General features: G+C 35.9%; 2 protein-coding genes across 4 annotated transcripts in view; both read right to left on the bottom strand.

The window, feature by feature from the left end:
* PGAP1 (post-GPI attachment to proteins inositol deacylase 1) overlaps positions 1 to 20,758 on the bottom strand; it is a 51,127-nt gene that overhangs the window by 19,070 nt on the left and 11,299 nt on the right. For all 3 annotated transcript variants that reach the window (XM_033010915.2, XM_042808535.1, XM_042808534.1), the window contains exons 2-19: positions 19,287 to 19,440; positions 14,905 to 15,080; positions 14,092 to 14,263; positions 12,858 to 13,018; positions 10,814 to 10,866; positions 10,575 to 10,641; positions 9,169 to 9,274; positions 8,496 to 8,551; positions 8,331 to 8,414; positions 6,523 to 6,572; positions 5,065 to 5,116; positions 4,740 to 4,817; positions 3,321 to 3,396; positions 2,964 to 3,037; positions 2,830 to 2,881; positions 2,047 to 2,113; positions 1,067 to 1,175; positions 661 to 699 (exon numbers count right to left, since the gene is read on the bottom strand). In XM_033010915.2, coding sequence (XP_032866806.1) covers positions 661 to 699; positions 1,067 to 1,175; positions 2,047 to 2,113; positions 2,830 to 2,881; positions 2,964 to 3,037; positions 3,321 to 3,396; positions 4,740 to 4,817; positions 5,065 to 5,116; positions 6,523 to 6,572; positions 8,331 to 8,414; positions 8,496 to 8,551; positions 9,169 to 9,274; positions 10,575 to 10,641; positions 10,814 to 10,866; positions 12,858 to 13,018; positions 14,092 to 14,263; positions 14,905 to 15,080; positions 19,287 to 19,440 — 1,626 coding nt within the window. The remainder of the gene's footprint in view (positions 1 to 660; positions 700 to 1,066; positions 1,176 to 2,046; positions 2,114 to 2,829; positions 2,882 to 2,963; positions 3,038 to 3,320; positions 3,397 to 4,739; positions 4,818 to 5,064; positions 5,117 to 6,522; positions 6,573 to 8,330; positions 8,415 to 8,495; positions 8,552 to 9,168; positions 9,275 to 10,574; positions 10,642 to 10,813; positions 10,867 to 12,857; positions 13,019 to 14,091; positions 14,264 to 14,904; positions 15,081 to 19,286; positions 19,441 to 20,758) is intronic.
* ANKRD44 (ankyrin repeat domain 44) overlaps positions 19,362 to 20,758 on the bottom strand; it is a 148,811-nt gene continuing 147,414 nt past the window's right edge. Inside the window, exon 29 of the mRNA XM_042808533.1 lies at positions 19,362 to 19,440. Coding sequence (XP_042664467.1) covers positions 19,412 to 19,440 — 29 coding nt within the window. The 3' untranslated portion in view covers positions 19,362 to 19,411. The remainder of the gene's footprint in view (positions 19,441 to 20,758) is intronic.

The following is a 20,758-nucleotide window of genomic DNA, read 5'->3' as shown; positions in this document are numbered from 1 at the left end:
AATTTTTGGAAGCAATTTCATGTATGTTTTAATTGGCTTCCACTGTCCCCAGTCAAGATTAATATACAAACAGCACATAAACTATTCTAAAATGATAACAAAATGAAAATTCTTTGATGTAAATGCATACATTCAAATAGAGAAATTTGCCACTAATATTGCAGCACTACCCTTAGGTGCTTGCAAATGAAGTACCTTTCAGAAAACTGCAGATGGCTAGTCTGTTTTCACTGATACCAATGTTGAAATGTATTCTTCATTGATAACCAAAGAAAATTTGTTGCAAAAGAGCACATGGATCTACTCAGACTTTTTTCCCCTAACTTTTAGTTGATGCTCAATGTATTTTAAAATTTTAACACTACTGACTCATCTGGCAAGAAAGTTAAAGTGACTTACAGTGTCATCCCTTAACCAGTATTTGCCTAATCACAAAGCCAGGTGCTCAACATTTACATTAGCTCTTTAGAGCTAGAGTGCTTCTGAAAACTGAGGCCTGACATTTATCTGGCTGGGATGCCTTGCCAAATGACAAGGTTTTAAATAATCATTGAATAGTGTTCCTCCTGGCATTGAGAAGGAATGCAAAGTGCCGGAAGGGAAAACTTCTATAGATGCTACTGACATCAAACACAACCTAGTACTAGAAGGTTTTCTTACTTGCCCAAGAATCTGTAAAAGCGATGTCTTCAGAATTACCTTAATAAAAACACAAATATTTTATTATTTTTACAATGGTAAGTACAGAACACTTATTTTTAAGAAGCCACCTTAAGCATTAGAATGCAGCAATTCCAAAACTAAAATGTACAACAGCTTACTACTGACTTTTAAGAAACAAATGCTTTAACGTTTTTCTCAGAAACGAGAGCCAAACTTTCACTATCACTCCAGCTGTTGCAAAATACTTGTGGCATGCATGACACTTACAAAAAGGCCAAACAGCCCACCTTTAGATTTGCTTAGTATTTATTTTGATTAATTAGCTACATGTTTTAAAAGACTGAATTATGCAAAAATTATACAGCAATGCAAACTAGCTATACAATAAATTCATATTACTCACTTCGTACTGACAGTCTGAGGAAGAGTAAATATTTAACTCTGGAACCCTGCTGTCATTTTGAGGCTGAGCAACATGCAGTTTTGCAGAAATCTCAGTAGAAGACGGAACTCTGAAACAGCAACTTAATTGGTAATTGTTGTCCTTCTGATTAAAAAAAGCTAAACATGCCTTAGTCTTCCACAAGTGCACATAAAGCAGATCTAGCACACCAAGTGTCACTACAAGCTATAAGTGAAATGGTATAATGTACTTGTTTATCCTGTCACAAAGAACTACATGACAATGTCAATCCACTGTCCTCTGACCTATCAAGGGGCATGGTACTAATGAAAACAGGCAGGTTTGGTATTAGTGTACATGCTGCCTCACAGAGCACATAAATATACTGAGTGACAAAAATGGGAAGGACAGATTTGCAAGAACACAATTCAGCTTCCTGCAAATATTATGTTGTTAGAAAATGCAGGGGGAGAGGGGAAAATAGGGAGGTATCCTTAAGACCTCTAATATAAACAAGGAAGACAGTTTTCCAACCATCTAAAATAAAGTCATGTTGTTCAACTGCAATTCATGAGTGACATACATTTCAAGCTGTATCATTTCATTTTGTTGGGACTACACTGCTGAAGCAATTCAGGCTGCTATGTGATCCAAACCCTGCATTACAGGAAAGAGCCAGCATCCAGAGCAGCCTCTACTCCCCACTCGTGATGGGGTCAAAGATTATGCTGAGAATTTCAGACCAGCAAATCTGACTTCCTTTTCATGAAAATTAGTGAGAACTATTAAACAAACAGTTAGTAGATATTCTGAGGAAAAGTCAAAACAGCTTTGTCAACAATTGCAGAAAGGTAAATGAGGAAAAGATGCAGACACCAAACACTTAAGAGTGAAGTTATATCAGAAAGATTACCATAACAGGATGCGAACATTCTTCAAAAATATATCAAGAAGTATGTTATAATTACTAAAGTCCTTACTTGGATACAACTACTGAGTCTTCATGTGACCAGGGTATGTGAAGTCTGTAAACACTAGGTTTTCTTTCTGAAATGGAAGAGAATTAAAAAAATATAAAATTAATTACGAACAAGATGTGGCAACTGTCTCCAAAAACTAAAATGCAAGTAAGACAAAGGTGGCATATAGGTCGCTATACAGAATCACTGGGCTTGCAGTTACATTGCAATTGACATTACAATGCAGATCAGTGCTGTTAGCACTGAACAAAAATAACATTTTTTAACTCATGCTGTTACAGAACAAAACAGCAAGACATCAATGTTTAAAGCCAGGACAGTTATGAAAAAACTTTTCAATACAAAGCTGTAACCTCAAGCTAATAAATCTACCACCTTTTTCTTGTTTTTTTTTTTTAAACAGAGTTCTTTAGCATCCCATTCTGTTTAAGCTTATGTAGGTCAACATTCAAATTTGAGTCCCATAATTAGCAAATAATTATCCCAGCCAAATGTGCTATTCCTGAGAAACACTTCCAACATAATGCAGAATCCTGCTAAGACTTCAACCTCCCTTTGTTGGGAAGAAAAACAAACATATGAGGACTAATTCCACATTTTCTTTGAGCATCCTTCATAACAAAAAGTGGAAAGTGAGACATATTAGCAGAGACATTTGAGCAGATCATAACAGCACTACCTAAACCCCATTGCATGAGGGGACTTTTGTTTCCACCAGTTTCAGTCTTGAGAATTTTCAACAAGTTTTGTTTTATAAATTTGTACCTTAGAAGACATATTTACCTTTGAGTGACTGGCAGTGGCTCTCTATATAAATATTGAAAGCTTGATATATCTAGAACATTAAAAAAAAAAAAGTCAATTACATTCTCCAAACAGTGGTTCCATTAGCTTAAAAACTTTAGTAGTATTCTTACCTGGTTAAAGTGCTGGAGCTGTACACTGTAAAGTAAGCCAGTTGAATTTAACATAATTTTGCTTGAAGAAAGCCCTGTAAAGGATGTATTATTTTCACATATTAGATAAAACTATTTAAGAACTCACTACATCCTCAGACTTTCTTTTTCCAGAAGACTTATGTGCTTCGACACCCTTTAGTCCAAATAATCCACATTTCTTATTTATTTGTCCATTACTAACAAAAGCAATATTAACTTTAGTAAAAACAACCCCCCAAAAAACTCCCAACCATTGGAATTTTTAGGCAAATTTATTATCCAAATGTTAGTAATACTAGTTTTACATTTTCTCCCAAAGTAATATGCTATACTTACCAAATGAAAAAAGATGTGTTACAGGAAGCTGTACTTTTCTGGAATCCTCTTTGAAGAATTCACAGTCCAACGTATACTGCAATTCAGGATATTAAATATCAATTTAATCCAAGTACATGACTATAAAGCCTTTGCACTTGGCAAATTCTATTCGCAGTCTCAGGCAGAGCCCAAGATGCAAATACTGAAAAGCCACCTCTCCATGCTCTGCTGATAGGGACTGGCAGGTGGTTTGTTCCTGTACACAGCAGCACAAGCTTGGGTAGCTTAAGACTTCCAGGTTACACTAGCTCCCACCCATTTGCAACAGCCTTCAAAAGGATATTCAAGCAGCTGAGAAATACTAGAATCCAGTTCACATTCCTCCTTCTCAGATACATGTTTGCTTTTTGTTTTTGTTTTTTTCCCCCTCTGCTCTTGTGAGACCCCACCTGCAGTGCTGTGTCCAGCTCTGGTGCCCTCAACATCAGAAGGGACGTGGACCTGCTCAAGTGGGTCCAAACATGGCCATGAAGATGATCAGGGGGCTGGAGCACCTCCCTTGTGAGGCCAGGCTGAGAGAGTTGGGGGTGTTCAGCCTGGAGAAAAGAAGGCTCCGGGGAGACCTTATAGCGGCCTCCCAGTGCTTAAAGGGGGCTACAGGAAAGCTGGGGAGGGACTCTTTATCAGGGAGGGTAGGGATAGGATGAGGGGTAACAGTTTTAAACTGGATAAGGGGAGATTTAAATTAGATGTAAGGAAGAAATTCTTCACTGTAAAGAAGGTGAGGCGCTGGCCCAGGGTGCCCAGAGCAGCTGTGGCTGCCCCCTCCCTGGAAGGGTTCAAGGCCAGGCTGGACGGGGCTGGGAGCACCCTGGGCTGGGGGAAGGGGGCCCTGCCCAGGGCAGGGGGTTGGAACTGGATGGGCTTTAAGGCCCCTTCCAACCCAAACCAGTCTGTGATTCTGTAACTCAGTCTACCACCTTATTTGTGGTCTCAGAGCCTGCAGAAGTATCTGTATCATGCTCCCCAGAATCTGTACGTGGTACCTTCAGTTACCTACAGCATCACTGCTACCTTGGATTAGAGAACTGACTGTTCAAAAAGATAAATATTCAAGAATGCACTCAGAATATGAAGAAAAACAAGGAAGAACAACACTAGAATCTCTGACAAGAAATCTAAGAACTGGTTTGACAACTGTTGCTTTGTATGTTTCAAGTACTATTCATGCCTTGCGCTTGTTATTTAAAGAAATGAAAAATATTTGGGCTTTCAAAAGATAACAGTTATCTTCAAACCACACTGGAGTGTAGCTCTATGGTTTCTTAGATTAACTTAGCACATACTTAATATACTTCCTTTTCCTTCTGTCACAGCATCTGAAAGCTATAAAAACACTAAGCAAGTAATTTCTGCATTTTTTATTTTTTCTTTTACCTTTTTGCCAACTGTGGGTGGTACCTGAATGACAACGTGCGACAAAGAAGGATAGTCCTGAAGTTTCAGTATTACAACCTTAAAATAAAAAAAAAAGGAGGAAAAAAACACAAAGGAAAAAAAAAAAAAAAGAAAAAGAAAAACCATGACTGAACATATCCCTTAGCCTGCCCCCTGCCAGTTCCCAGATGTCCACCTCTTGTACCCCCTCCTCTGGAACACAACTGCATGCTCCAATGCTGTAAACAGAATAAATCCTTCTCCCATGACATGCAACTACCCCACAAAGCACCTCTCCCTCCTAAAAGTTACATACAATACTTACCTTGGTGGTTGGAAGTAACTCAGTTCTCCAGGATAAATCAACAGCTTCCAGGCTGCAAAAATTGTACATTACATGTACAAACACGTACATTAAAGGATGAGCATATTCATTATGCAGACACTACATTATGACAGTGGATTAAACAACCAGCTTTTCTCTCTCTCTCTCTCTCTCTCTCTGGATTCACATGATTTTAAATTGAGAACAAGTTTGGGTCTATTGTAGTTAGCTACCATAGTAATTTATCAAACTGTAATAATTTCAGATACTGCTAATCTTGGTTTTTCAAAAATAGGTTAATCAAGTCTCTAGCTTTGTCATAGACAAATCATTCAGCAGTTATTAGCCATGCAACTTCAGACACATAATGAAAATTCTTAAAGAGCTAAAACACCACTGGCATTGAATTAATGTCCAGTTTTATTAGCATATTTGAAACATCAACATTACCAGTTGTTCCTAGGAGAACATCTAAAATATACCACATAAACCAAAAGTTTTGTTAGCTGCTGAAGAGCTTGCAGCAGTTTTAAAATGGTGTATACTTAACGCACTGAACTGCAACATCGTCATTCAGTCATTTTAAATTACGGGTTTTAGAATACCAGGATAATTCTGTTTCTCTAACTAGTGTTACATGACCTCAGGGCACAGTCCACAGCAAAACCACTATTATTAAATGAGGTTTTAGGTAGCAGTCCTGAATAAGGCTGATTTGAACTTGATGATGATCAAGTTATACAAAGGAGTAACAGCCAACTTCTTGGATCACGAAAAAGTAATTATGACATCTGGCTATCAGTGGAAGGCAAGATTCTGTGGCTATACTCCTCAGCACGGATCCCTTAAAAGAGAAATACTATGCTAGCTCAATTCCACCTGGAAGCTTACCCTAATCTGAAGGGTAGACTGCATTTACTCTGAGCTTACTTTGCAAATGTAAGCTAAACTAGTGTTTTTAAATCCATTTTGTAATGATTGTAATGACCTGATTCAAATAATCACTAAATCACCCACATTTCTAAATATTTTTCATATGATGACAGCAATTTTGGAATAAGAGAAAAAATGAGAGATGCTTCAGTCCACTCTTCTGAGGGCTTTGAGTGACATTTGATGTCTTTTGCCATAGGATTCTAAAGAGATGCTACAAAACACACAATTTAGGAATCCAGCACAGCATGTAGTGTCCACAAGAGAGTAACAGGACCAAATTTTCACTGCTATGAAGGACAAAAATATAGCTTAAAGAAGAAAAAGTTCACCTGTTTTATCCTGTATTCATGCAGTAATTTTGAGAAAACCTATTCTTTCATGTTTTCTTAGTGATACAGTAAGAATTTTACTTTTCTTCCCAATCTCTTCCTTCCTATGGAGGAGGATATTTTATCTGCTTTAAATTCAAATATAGTCTCATAATATCCATTTGAATACAGAACAGGAACTGTTTATACTCACCACATCAACGAATTACTGTTCATACAGCCATAAATCCAGCTACTTGTGTCCTGTAAAGTCAATACCATTAAATAGTGCATTACCTATGTGTGACTGTATGTATAAATATATTAAACATAGCAATTCTTTACTCCAAACAATGCAGGAGTTAATGCTGATAATCTTCTCCAAAATTTTTATTTGCTGTTTCAGTGCACCAGATGTCAATAACTGTTCTAAAAATCCTCTGACAGGAGAACATTGGTGTAATTAACTTACTAAAAAGAAGAACAAACTTGCATCTTCATCTCACTTCTTTTCTATTAAGTGTGTATGCAGCAGCTATCACTATAGTGACCAAACTCTCACAAGGATGTCAAATGCTGAAGTGCAAAAGTGAAGATGATGATAAAAACAGTCTCTCTCAGACTTCCTCATTTATTTATAATTAAAATTATCCACCAACTTTTTTTCTTCATTTCATAATTAAGTCAGACTTCTGTGTTAACACTAAATGATATACTCCATTAAAAGTCTGATATTGTAATCTTGGAATTACAGTTACAAGGATGGAAAGATGAAGCATAAGAGTGAAAGGTGGGGGTTTCTAGGAACCATTTTAAATAACTTCCATTTGCCACCATTTCTAGTTATGAATCAATAATTTTCTAAAAACAAATACAAGCTTAAGTAAACAACCTTTCATCATTTCTCTTTAAAAAAAATTAAGAGTTTAATCTTTTCTAACTAAAAGAAACATCTCAAGGTACTATCCTAAGTAGTTGAGGACTACTTTAGATTTTTAATATTATACTGCTCCCTGCCTTGAGAATTTACGTGTTCTGAAGCAATAGCACCATGATGCAAGTATCACAGATATTGTTCTGCACCTCCTCCTCCTCAAGCAGTACTACTCCTGTCTTTAAGATATTATAACAAGGGCAAATGTTATCCTATTAAAGCACAACTAAGATCACAACAATTATATAAAAATACTGAAGGTGCTACTGGGAATGATGATTAGAAAACCACCAAGAATATACAATCTTTTTTCACAATGATGGTACGAATGTCTTCTTTGGTAAGGGGAGCAGTGGCAACAGTGACAGGCAGGATGGAATGGGTAAGCATCTCAGTTTTCTTATTTGGCAAGTTTTCTTACCACTAATCTAAATTACCCATGTAATTCTGAAAAGCATGTTTATCCATCTCCAGTTTGGCAAGAGATTATATTCATTCATTTAAAAAAATATTTCTAAAAATATTTCAAAAACATTTTGGCTGAATTTATGTCTTCTGAGCTAAAAATGTAAGAACTGCACACTATTGTCTCTCCTCTCAACAGAGGAGACAACTGAGAAGGTGCCATTTTCTCATCTGGCTTCCATTCTCTTCCACTGCTTAGTGGAAGATCTCTGTAGCCTTTCAGGCTCACTTAAATTTTATTATGAGAAAGTAAACCTATAAACAGCTTTCCCAGATTAGAAGTATGGCTGAATCCTGGCAGCACTAAAAATAGCTTCTTCATTCAAAACCATCAGTAAAGAACGGCACTAAATTAAAAGAGGAAGTAATCTGGGGCTAACCATAAGAGTCAAAAATAAAAGCTTTGAGGTTCAGGTGGCATTGAAGGTTTCAGATCTTGAACACTAAGTGCAACATGCTAAAACAGGAAGTACATCTAACACAATATATTAGGTTACGAATATAAATGGATGTCAGTAATTTCAACAAATGTTCATTAAACAGTCTTAAAACTGCAGCTAATCTGAATTTACAAAATACAGTTTTATAAACAAACTCCAGACATTACAGAAGTATTTTCTCACCAACATACTGTTTTCACAGTAAACATGACTGTACAATTTTCTGTGGCTTGAAAGAGGAAACGTGAAGTATTTTCCATCAGAATCCTTAAAAGAAAAAAAAAAAAGCTCATTAGAGTAAAAAAATTAAACATAAAAACACAATGAGAAAAAAAAAATGTTACTTACATTGTAAACTGTGTAAGTCCATTTTGAGGCTTTGACTGTAATCCATCTAAAAGCTCCTAAAAATATATACATTTTTATATGCCACACTGCAGCAACTATTACATTTATCTCCAAAATCTTGTCTTTTACTTATTGCCAAGGTCTTATCTCTTATCTGCAAATGGCTGTAAACTACACATTTTTAGCAGTTACAAGCAAACCATTAGTGTGCAGTCCACGTCATTAAAAAAAAAGGAAGTCACCGATGAAGCAGATCTGAATGTGGAGGATTTCAGGATTTCCATAAGTAGCACAAAACTAGCACAATGGCTCTACAACACCAATACTATCCCTCTTGCAAGCATGGCGTGTAAGCATAGATTAGACTGTACTTTTGACATCCAGCTATTCTCAATTTCTGAGATTGTCTAGTGGACACCTTGGTGTAAGTATGACTCCTGCTTGTCCCCCAGAACCTAAGCCATATAAAAATGACAGATATTTATTCCTATCCTTTTTAATCTATTTAGTGCTGAAACCACATGAAAGCTGATAGTTTAGGTCTATAACCCCTATATAATTTTAGCCATGTCTGAAGAAGGGCAGTATGTATTCCAGAAGTTTGTTAGTGAGAAGATTAACTATTAACCAAGGAGTATCACTGAATCCTGTTCAAAGGAAAACTGCTGCACACCTGTGAGTCCTGTAAAAGCTTCAGGATTTTCCTCAAATATTTTTGCAGGATGTCTCACAAAGTGGTGATTCAATACAGACATTCTCTTCTTTGGATCGTCAGTTATCTAAAAAAAAAGAACACATCGTCAAATTTTATTTTACCATTTTTTGTGATTTACTGTCATCACATGTTCATAGTTAGCAATACAGTTTGGGATATGAAAGGCAGGAGAGATTGTTAGAAGAAAATGTACACTGATTCTATCTAAATTCAATAATCTGAACAAATAAAGTGCCATTGATAGTCAATCACTGCAATACAGAAAGTCTGCACATGTTATAAAGCTTAACTAAAACCTTTAGTTTTATAGCCTTTCCTACTCTTAACACAAGGAAACCATTAAACTTCCTAGACACACATGCATTCTTCCTGAAATAACGCACTTATGCCAGAGTTTAGGAAAAACTAAGTTTATATTTACTAGTCTGAATTCACAAATCCAGCTTACTACATCTCATCTTTATATTTTATGCATACAAATAGCTGTTGAGCTACACTGGGATTCACTTTTAGTTTGGGTTGGGTTTTTTGGTTTTTTTTTTTTTTTGGTTGTTGTTTTTTGGTTTTGTTTTTGTTTTGGTTTTTTTTTCCCCAGATCAAATTTCCAGGATTAAATTTTGTCTATTCAGCTTCTCAAAATTGTGGCCATTACAACTGATTTATGAAAAGTTGCGCCCTCCAGCACAGTGCCGGTCAACTTCAAAACAATGGTACCCCCTTTTTGTCATTCTATATCACATGTTAGAGTAAACATAAGAAGCCTGCCCCAAACAGTCTCAAGAATACTTGGAAGCCTTCCTCTTTTATATCTGAGGCTCTGCTCTTACTTATTTTCAACCTCTTGGACCTTAATTCCAACTCATGCTTATTGCTGCATAGCATTTCAGAAAGAGAACAGAATACCATGGGAGATTTCTCCAACAGTATTTAAAAAGTAAGATGCAGGATATTTATTTAGAAAAGCAATAAATAATGGTAGCTGCTAGTATTTTACTTGCATTCTATTTTTGTAAGTGCTATTTGCAAGAGAACACCACAACTACATGCTGGCTACTATGATGACAATACCCTCTGGAAGTGTGCATTATGCAAGAAAAGTTCAGTCCACACCCCAGTTTTAAAGCATCGAGCAGTTAGTAATAGAAACTGAGTTAACATCTAATTATTTCTGACATGCTGGCCAAACAACAAAGGCACAGGATTTTTCAGTGCCTGGTACAGGATGGCAACAATTTTCTCAGCATGACTTACAATAATCAAAATTAGTTTTCTGTATAATAGGATGATACCTGCCCTGATCAAGCATTCTGGGATGGAAGAAGAAAGTGTGATGGAGAAATATACAGTAGATCACATATACAAACCTGCCTTGTGTTTTCATCTACAAGATCGAAAAAAGCTCTAATGGTAGCCAGGATCAATTCTTTACACCTAGAAGACAGAATAAGTAAAATTAAATCTAGAAAGTAAATACCCAGGGGAATTCAAGTGGTCAGAAGAGACACCATAAGAATATTATGCTGAAGTTAAATTATTGTATAATGTGATAATAGTAGAAAACAGAGGAACATATAGTCAGTCAATATTTGTTCCATTAGCTTACCACACTATGGAGAGATGGTCTGTTGAGGCCCAAACTCTAGGCACAGCTGAGCTCTGGGGAAGGAAAAAAGTTAAGATTTTGTTAGTATTCAACATTTTAAAATTCTAAGCAAGCCTTTCCTCTCCTTATTTAAACATATTTGTACAATTATTGAATAGTGCTTATCTTAGGAGTTTCAGGGACTAGGGTACAATAGAATGACTTCTTCAGTCAAAAATCTTACAAGTGCTGCAGCACTTGTGTGATTCTTAATATGATACCATTAGTATAATATGTCAACCATAGCAACGATAGGATTATTTAGCAACTGACATCATGCAATTCAATTCAGTGGCTATTTTCACCCCAAAAATCAAATCGCCTTGAAGCACACATTGGAATTCCCCATCTTTCTGCATTACCCACCAAGTGCACCCAGTGTCCTTGGGCAAAAGTAGTCCCAGGAATGGGTTTACCTTTACCCGAGGCAGGAATAACCCAGACTGTCTTCCCTTGCATATTGTTAGTGTAAACTACAGTACATAGTACAGTACAGTCCCCAACTACAGTACATAGAAGGTTTGACTGGGCAGGGTCAGCTTGATTGGCAGATGCCCTAGTGTTGACTAACCAAGTGGCTTTTGCTAAACGTGTATCCCGATGTTTGAAAGTTCCACCACCACAAGTGCTGAAGCGCTTGTAAAACAGGACTTAGATAACTTGGTCATTTTGTTTTACATGTTAGATAGTAATGACTAATGGTGAAAGGGCAAATAATGGTGTGGAGGAAACTTACCAAAAATTTCTTCAAAGACTGTTTCTATGACTAATCTTACTATTTTAGGAAGTGATCCTGGCACACAAGAATAGAAGCGTGCCAATGAAAGCTGCTGCTGAAAAATTGAGAGCATCCTCAGCAGAAAGAAGCATCAGAACACCATGCAGAAAGAACTGGACAGTTTGAAGCTATTCATTTGTACAAGTGTATTGTATTTTGGGGACTAATAATACCAAAAATGCCTTCCATAAATGGAATCAAGTTGTACAACCAGGTGATGAGCTCAAGCAAGCTATGAACTATTAATGCATTACAGTTGGGAAGAAAAAAACAAACCCCCAAAACCCACAAACAAAAACAAAACAAACAAACCAAAAACACGAGAAAGAACTGGTACCACTACACATGAGATCTCATGCAAAATTCTGGTCACCAACACTAAAGAGAAATGAAAGTAGAGCAGATGCAGAGAACGGTTACTAGGACAAAGGGAATGCAGTTAATCTTCTTAGCCTAGCAAAATCAAACTTGGGACTATTTATAGACAGCTTTCTATACAACGGACCCAGAGGTAAACACCAAGGAATTGACAACTATTTCAGGTAACATTTCAAGTTGATGTCAGAACAAACACATTTAAAAACCGGTTTTCACAGTAAATGGAAGGTGGAAATCACCAATTTTCTCCCTACTGGGGAATGTTTTCCAGCTTCTTCCCTGTAGGGAACATGTTGATAGAAGAGGGATGGAATGACAAACCTAACTACTTTATAGTATCTCTTGATTAATTTTGGAAGGAGATAGATGCCTGCAAAAACAGAATACTGGATTTGATCATTCAGTCCTTTATTCTGAAATTATTTGAAAAACAATAAATACAGAAAGAAGGCTCCAAGCCAGAGCTCTCTTTCTATAATCAAACAAGCGGTCTACTTGTATACTGCACATCTCTCAGTCTCTATATACACGTCTTGTGAAAAGACAGAAAAATAAAACCTGAGTTCTGGAACTGAAAATGTGCAAGAAGGTGGTGAGAAGAAAAAGTACCAAGTGGTACACGACTCAAATCAACCCCAACACATACATCTTCCAGTGGACACTCATTTATACTACATCAGCTATGATTTTATAATTGTACACCATCTACTTTGTCTTTTCACATGTAGTATTTTCATAGTTATACTATGCTGCACATATAGACTATAAGTGGACACTGAAACATGCATTACATAAATAGCCATCTAACACAGCTCCATACAAAACCAAGAAAATAGTTTGCCTTTTTACCACAACAGATAAGGTACTGTCATGTTGACTCAATCTTGGTAGAAACGCCAGTCCTGAACGAACTTGGTAATCTCTGAATCCTCCCGCCACAGAAAGGGTAGTTAAATTTCTTAAATCTTGGGCCTTTAGAATCCAATGATTGTTGACAGCGGTATAAAAATCTGTAAGATATATTAAAAATCAATCACAATTTCCCCATAAGTCTATTTGATACACAAATAAAGATAAAGAAACATTTAACTAAAAGCTTCTTCAAGCCCCTCTAGAGACAGTTAAGCTCCCATTATCACTTTTGATTAATATAGGGAAGGAAAACTATTTTTTAACCCCAAGGAGGTAGCAGTTGGGAAAGACACATACACTTACACTTTCTGTATCAGCTGAGCACATATATTGCTAAAGTGGAAAACCATAAATTTGTTTGAAGGACAGCCACAGTCCAGAAAGAGCAAGGAAGAAGCACTGGTATTGCAATCAGTTGTAGGAGGGAGAATTAATGCAGGCACAATAAATCAAATTCAGCACCTAAAGATAATCCATTCCTCTCGGATGCCACAGAGAATAATGACAATAAATGTCTATTCCCTTATCTTTACCAGTTCCCTCAATATCTACATGTAGCAGCACAATTATCACTGAGTACATATTTCATCAGTATAGTTTAGTCAAATCTAGCTTTTCTGAGGAGTATATAGTACATGCATAATGATTATACTTTATTTTTTATGCCACAGTTAAAGTGAGCAGAAAATACGATCTATCTTTTGTGCAAATATATGAAATAATGATACCTATATTTAACATTCTCACCTCCCTAACCTTTAGGCGTGACAAACATTAAATTCAACAACTTTTACAAAAATAATGCAATTTAGGCAATTAATTTGATAAAGAAAGCCATTACAGAGGACAAGTTTTAAGAAAAAGAAAGAAAAAATGTCATTTGCTGGAGAGCTTACAAATTTAGTAACATGCTCTGCAATTTACTAAAATTACGAAGTATTGAGAGCCCCAGGCCCTGTACAAAAACTCAAGTGCACATAATCTATTTTATGTAACACTTTCTCTCAGTATCCTAGTGCTCTCAAGCAATCACCTGAGTAATAAAGGAATAGATTAATTACAGTAAACAAAACATCATATCTTTCTTGCAAATCAGCAAGATCTCACCTATTAATGCCTGAGAGGATCAATAAAGAAATACAATGTATATTAGATAACATGCAACACTTACCAGTAAGATATTTGTCTAAAGGCATTACAGGTGCGACATGAGGTGTGGCTTGTGTAATGAGGAGGTTTATAAGTTCAGGCTTAAAATTCTTCAGAGTAAGCAATGCTCTGGCAACAAGACCACCCATGGAATGACCTACTATTGCAACACTGGTTGGTCCAAACTCTCTATTCTTAAGGAAAGAGCAAAGAGCAATTAGACACATCAGAAATAGGTTTGACATTGGACTATGATTATCAGTTGTACTTTTTTTTTTTCCTCCCAAATTAACTTATGTCTTCCCAAGGATAATATTAACTAGCATCAACTTGACAAGTTTACAAAATGAATAAAAATGTAGTTGCTATCCCAAAAAAATGTGCTTAACATGAAGTTTCCAGCTCAAAAGGAAATATTATATAGCCTTTGTAAGCACAAGAAACTTCATCTTATTTTAATTTCTGAGACTCTTATGGACATAAGATATCAAAGAACTTTCCTAGAGAAAACTGGATGTAAGGTGATGCTTTATCAATATTTTAACAAGCTAGTGAGTTTACTACTTTACTACAAAAAAAGCATACATTGTGCATGAAAGTATTTATTTAGAAACACAATATATAGCCTAACCAAAGCTCTGGGATTGTCACAAGCATTACAAAAATCTATTAAAGAGCAGCAATTCTCTATTGCACTCTTATCACATTCAATTATCTACGCCCATTATAAAGCCTCCCTCCCTTATTAATCATTCTTCAGTTTTCCAGCAGAAAAGACAGCCCAGAATTCCATTCCCAAATGCAGGTACATTATTCAGCATATGTCGCTACTTACCCTGTATAACTTAAGAATTACTTTTATGCATTCATGCACAAACTTGGTCTGTCGTTGCAGACTACCACCATACAACGCAACCAACTCTTCATTAAAGTTGACACTGAAGAAATTAAAATGATACTTGAAGTCAACATCTTCTGCTTTTCTAAGTGCAATGGAGCCCAGAGAACGTACTAGGAAAAGAAACCACATAAATTAGAACAGTCTAATAGTCAATGCTTAGCACTGTCATTAGTAGACAAACACATAAATATATAATCTATTAAGAAACAAATGTTATCATAAATCCATTGTTCATCTCAAGTCATCTGTAAAAGTAAAAAAAGGATGAAAAAGACATCCCAAAGCAAATAATCTCATTTCTAATATGCGGTCACACTTGTTTTACAAAAACAAATTTGAAGATATAAATAATTAGAGCAAAAGTATTGTTGCAGTTACCTTAACAAAATAGCTTGAATCCTATAATATTATTTTGATTTTAGTTTAAAATATGACTTTGATTTAAAATGAAGTTATAGTAGCTATGAGAACATATGATATGTTAAGATCTTAGGAGCAACTAGCATTGTGTTTGCCTCGATTACTATGGAAATCGTTATGGACTCTGAATCAAAAAAATGGGTACTGGTTATGGATCTTGATTTGAAACAATAGGTACCAGAAGAAACTGGGTTTGGTTGGGAAGATCAGCCAAAGATAAAATGAGCATGCGCAAGGATGGAGTTCAATCAGTGGACACAGTGATGAAGACTATCAACGACCACCAGAGGATCCCCGTCCAACATAACCACGCGTGCATTAGATACGTTTGCATATGATAATGATTTCCAGGAAATAACATGAATATGCTAATCATCACCCTCCCCTCATTCTATTCAAATCAATCAGTAGAGATGACCAATGATTTCTGTAGAATAGGAATACAGGAAAGGTGAGGTAGCTGAAACCCAATCATTATTAAGGTCAAACTAAACTTTGTGAATTTTGTTGATCTTATGTAACCATGACTCTGTGGAAAAAGTGTATAAATACGTTGTGCTTTGTATCTGTCGGCAAACACGTTCTTTGTTGGAGCTATCCCCCGTGTTCCCCAGCGCTGGAATAAAGAAGTGCCTGCTTATCTGCTGTGTGTAGATAAGTTTTATTCGCGATTGCAACTGCTAACAGTTTCAGACAGTTGCTGTCAGAACTGAATTGTAAAATGAGAAAAGAAATAATTATTTCCTATTTTTATAGGAATCCCTCTGGTAAAAAAAAAATATTAGTAAACATATCATAAGAGCTTACAGAACAATGTGTAAAAGAACAAACCTGATTAGATAAAAAGGAAGTTTAGAATGAGTTACCAAGAGCTGCATCCTATGCTTAAAGCAGTTAACCATATGACCTAGCTTACCACTGACTACAGAGATATTTTATGTCAAAAACAAATTTATTCAAGATCAAGGATTACATTCCTCCACCGGAGAGCCGCTTTTCTCATCTCATTTGCACCTCCTTACCACCACTAGGACAAGGTGGCAAAACAAGCACTCTTGACTTCAATTCTGGAGGCATTGCTACTGGTAGGCTTTCCTAAAATTCATTTGAAGACCATCAACTGTAGGACAACATTCCCAAATAGCACCAAGATAAGTATGGGGGACTGGAAAATGAAATCCTAAAGGACACTTTTCCGCCTAAAACCTTGAGGGAGAAAATCTCCTGTTTACAAGGTCTTGTTTATGACCTGTCTTCTCCATCTAACCCCAGCTGTTATTTAATGCAGCCTTCTGAGCACAGAATTGTCCCTGAGTTTCTATGGAGGCATGCCAAGATGGAAACAGTAACAGCTGCAAATAAAAAAGCATGATAGGGAAGGAAGAATATGAAAAGGAAAGTCCCAAAAGTGAGTATATAAAATAACTAGTGACTGCCAGAAAGGTCTGCCCAAATCCGGCATACAGAATCAAAACTCTAGAGTGCAACATTTTCAAAGACCTGCAGCCTGCAGAATCCTCCTCCTCAGAAAAGTTTGCTATAGAAATTAACATATCAAACAAATTTCAGCAAAGCTCATGAAATGGGAAAATAATATTTATTAAATACTTCATATGCTCAAACACCCAGACAGATATTATCAGTATGACGAAAATTATAAATCTAATTTGGAGTTAATCATTTCTCCAATTCTATCAAAAGCTAATAAGCAATAAGAACACCTTCAAAATGGTTTGACAAGACCTAAAAAGTATTTAAAAGGTCAAGTATCTTATCACAACTTTTTATCTTGGAGGTCATAGTAAAAGAAACAAGAATATTGTCAAAGATCACAAGGAAAGCGTGTGACAGATTCCTAAATAGAACTCAGGATCTCAGTTTTCCCAATATCAGGCTATTTCTCAACAATTAAACCACACCACCATCTTTTACTCAAAGTCTGAATTTTGTACATTTTAAAAGGTTCGGTTTAGTGCCCATGTAAGATGATGAATTAACAAGTTTCAAAAGTGCTGTAACACATCAAAACCTCCTAAAAGGTTGTAGCGAGGTGGGTATCGGTCTCTTCTCCCAAGTAACAAGACCAGAGGAAATGGCCTCAAGTCACACCAGGGGAGGGCTAGATTGGATATTAGGAAAAATTTCTTCACCAAAAAGGTTGTCAAGCACTGGAACAGGCTGCCCAGGGAAGTGACCATCCCTGGAGGTATTTCAAAGCTGTGTAGATGGGGTGCTTAGTGACATGGTTTAGTGGTGGACTTGGCAGTGTCGGGTTTACTATCGGACTTGATTATCTTAAAGGTTCTTTCCAACCTAAATGATTCTATGAAAATAACAATCCCAGGAAAGGCAGCAGCAGCACTTCTGTCTTCATTGCTCAGCAAATATATTTTAAACAAGTATGAAAATAACAACAGCAATACCTCCTCTGCTCATCTAGGTATCAGAATTGAAGCATGTTATCCCACAATAAATTCTGAACAACATATGAATTTTCATAAATTCCATAATAAATCAAAAACCATTCTGAGCCATTGATTAAGACAGGACAATTTATTTTAACAAAGATTTTGAAAAAAAGCACATATGGTTTATTGCCAGTCTCCCTAAATCAACTTCTCAAATAAGAAGATCAGTAAATGTTTAAATATTTAAGTAGCACATTATATCCACTGCATGTAGTGCTTCAACTCACCTAGTTTAAGTTTTTCTTCAGATACTTCCTTTTGATTGCTAACATGCTCTGAAAGTACCAGTCTATTTCTTGCATAGTGATGTACTGCCTTGTTTTCAGAGACAGCATTAATTCACAGATTTGCAATACCTTATGCACAATTACAAAAGTCCATATGGCATCTCTCATCATCATTATGTTCATAATTTTCTTTGGATGCTATTGTGCCTGCAAGTCTGTATGGTTTTTATGAAACTATGAGTTGGTAAAATATTTTACTTTATTATAAGCTAAGCAAGTATGTTCTCAAAGAAAGTAACTTTGTAAAGGTTCTCTGAAATCTGATAATCATCAAGTTTAGTGTAAATATAAGGAAAAATCATCACAGTAAGACATCAGGGTTTAGACTGTGGTGATTTTACCCATACATATCAATTTTGCTGAAATTTTAAGAGTGTTACTAACTGTTTTAAAGCACATTTTAGAGAACAAAAATAATAGTCTGACAAACCCAGCCTGGAAAGGATACCAGATACTTGAATAAACACTTAAACACAATACTTCATGTTCATCAAACTACTAACTTTGGTATTGTCGAAGAAAAATTAAAATGCTTTAAAACAAGTACTTCTTGTAATTTGGAGCCTAGAAGTGTAAAAGCAAATCACCTGGAAAACAAAAGCAGACTATGTGGAAAGTAGGAAGATGATGCTAAGGAAAAAACACCACTACATAAAGAAGTAGGAAATAACGAAACTCCAGGGCACGCCACAAGATGATGCTTATTTCTATAGCACGTAATTATTTCACATCACAGATGGTAGCTTGTTCAGTTTCTTCTAATCAAATTCAGGTCTTGTTTTATTTGGCATAACTGTACTAAACATTGTTCAAATCAAAACCAACTAGATGTTTGCAATCAAAAATACAGGAAGGGTGCAGTACTGCCACAGTACAACATAAGCGGTACTGTTTCTGGTTTTCAAAATTTAAAATCTCACTCTAGAAAAATATTACAGCTCAACTGTTCAGTTTCAAACAAAAATACTGTATTTTGACTGCTTGAAATTAACCATGGACTAACAAGGATATCTACATGATAATACAATCAACCGTTATGACTCTCATTGATAATATCTCAAACAGAGAGCCTCTCACCACTAACTAAGGCATAAATATGAAAGCTCTTTGTAACATACTTATAACTTACCTAAACACTTACCTTGTTTGTAACTGCCAGCGTTCCCAGGAAGAAAGAGAACCGGAATTCCTGTCAGTAGGAGATTTTTGTTTTCTTCAGCGTAGTTCCCTTCCCCATAGAGATAGAGCTCATACGCTGGGTATCGTCTAGCTGTTTTCTTGGGTAACTTTATTTTCTGTTGCAAAAGTTAAAAAGAAGGCAAATACCTGGTTTATATTGTTGCAAACAAGAAAATATAGTGGCTGTTCAGTCATTTAAATGATCTGGCATATGTTTTATATATTGTTTTAAATTACAGTCTAAAAAATACAGAATGAAAATCTGGGTTTCACTGAAAAAGTTAAAAATAAAGTATCACATATTTTGTGTAAGTGGGTATTACTGTGCATAGTGAGTGGCTACAGTTACTGACTTGTAACAGCTAAACTTGTAACTTACTTGTAAACAGCCATTAAGCGACTTTGAAACAAACTGCAAATGGATGCAATTACCTATCTTTTCAAGTTGCACATTTGTAAAGTAAATCAAGCCTTATACTACAGGGGAGAAAAGGAAAGGAGAAGAAAAGGCCTGTCAAAACACCTCTCCCGGGACATAAGAATTTGAGACCAGAAACTGAGGCACGTGAGTGATCCTAACTATTCCTAATGTACCAGAATGGCTCTGGAATCCTTTCCAATACCATATAGCTCTGAACAAGGATGTGCTACTGCACCTGAAAACAAAGCTTAATCTTGAGAGCAGGGATATGTAGGTGACTGTCAGATGACAACTATTATTGTCAGGGTAAGTTACAGATGGAGCATGAATTCTCCCAGGTGGTTTTTACAGGCATGTAACCTGCAATGGGAATTTAAATAGTAGTAACCACCTTAATATGGCTCGTCAGAAAAAATAAACCCATGATACTTCAGGGGGCTTTTTTGTGTTGTTTTCAGAATCAGTTTTGTGGCCTAGTGACATACAACCTGGTTTTGTAAACTGAGGATCCAATTACATAGTCAAATGTCATCTTAAAGAAGCAAACAACTAACCACCTAATCTGTCACATAACTTATTCACAGGATTATGAATTTCTAAAGAGCAGAGAACAAAATCTCTTTGAACCTGAGGGCTTGGTGATTATTAAGTGTTAGACTAGTAAGTTATGACTCTTAGAGCCACATGACACTGCTTTAAACAAAATAAGTAGTAAGCAAGAAAAGATTTAATTAACTCCTATATGGAGGTTGGTTTATAATTCTGAGCTTCTAATATACAGATTTTAAAAATCTCTATGAATGCAAATACACTTGTTCTAGCATTTGTTTACTTATGCTATAACAATTCAGAGACAAATCATTAAAAAATCGATTTATTAAGGTGCAATTTATATTTAAAGGAAGCACTTTATTTTAGGAATAAGGTCAAAACTAAACTGAGTTTTGTATCAGAAATCTTTACTGAAGTCTCTCTTAATTGCTTTCTTGAAATAGAAGCATCTCTATTTCAGG

This window comes from Tyto alba, unplaced genomic scaffold (genome assembly GCF_018691265.1).
Source record: "Tyto alba isolate M040663 unplaced genomic scaffold, T.alba_DEE_v4.0 Super-Scaffold_7, whole genome shotgun sequence".
Classification (NCBI taxonomy): domain Eukaryota; kingdom Metazoa; phylum Chordata; class Aves; order Strigiformes; family Tytonidae; genus Tyto; species Tyto alba.
Note: the sequence above shows the minus strand (reverse complement) of the source record. Positions and strands in the feature narration are given on the sequence as shown.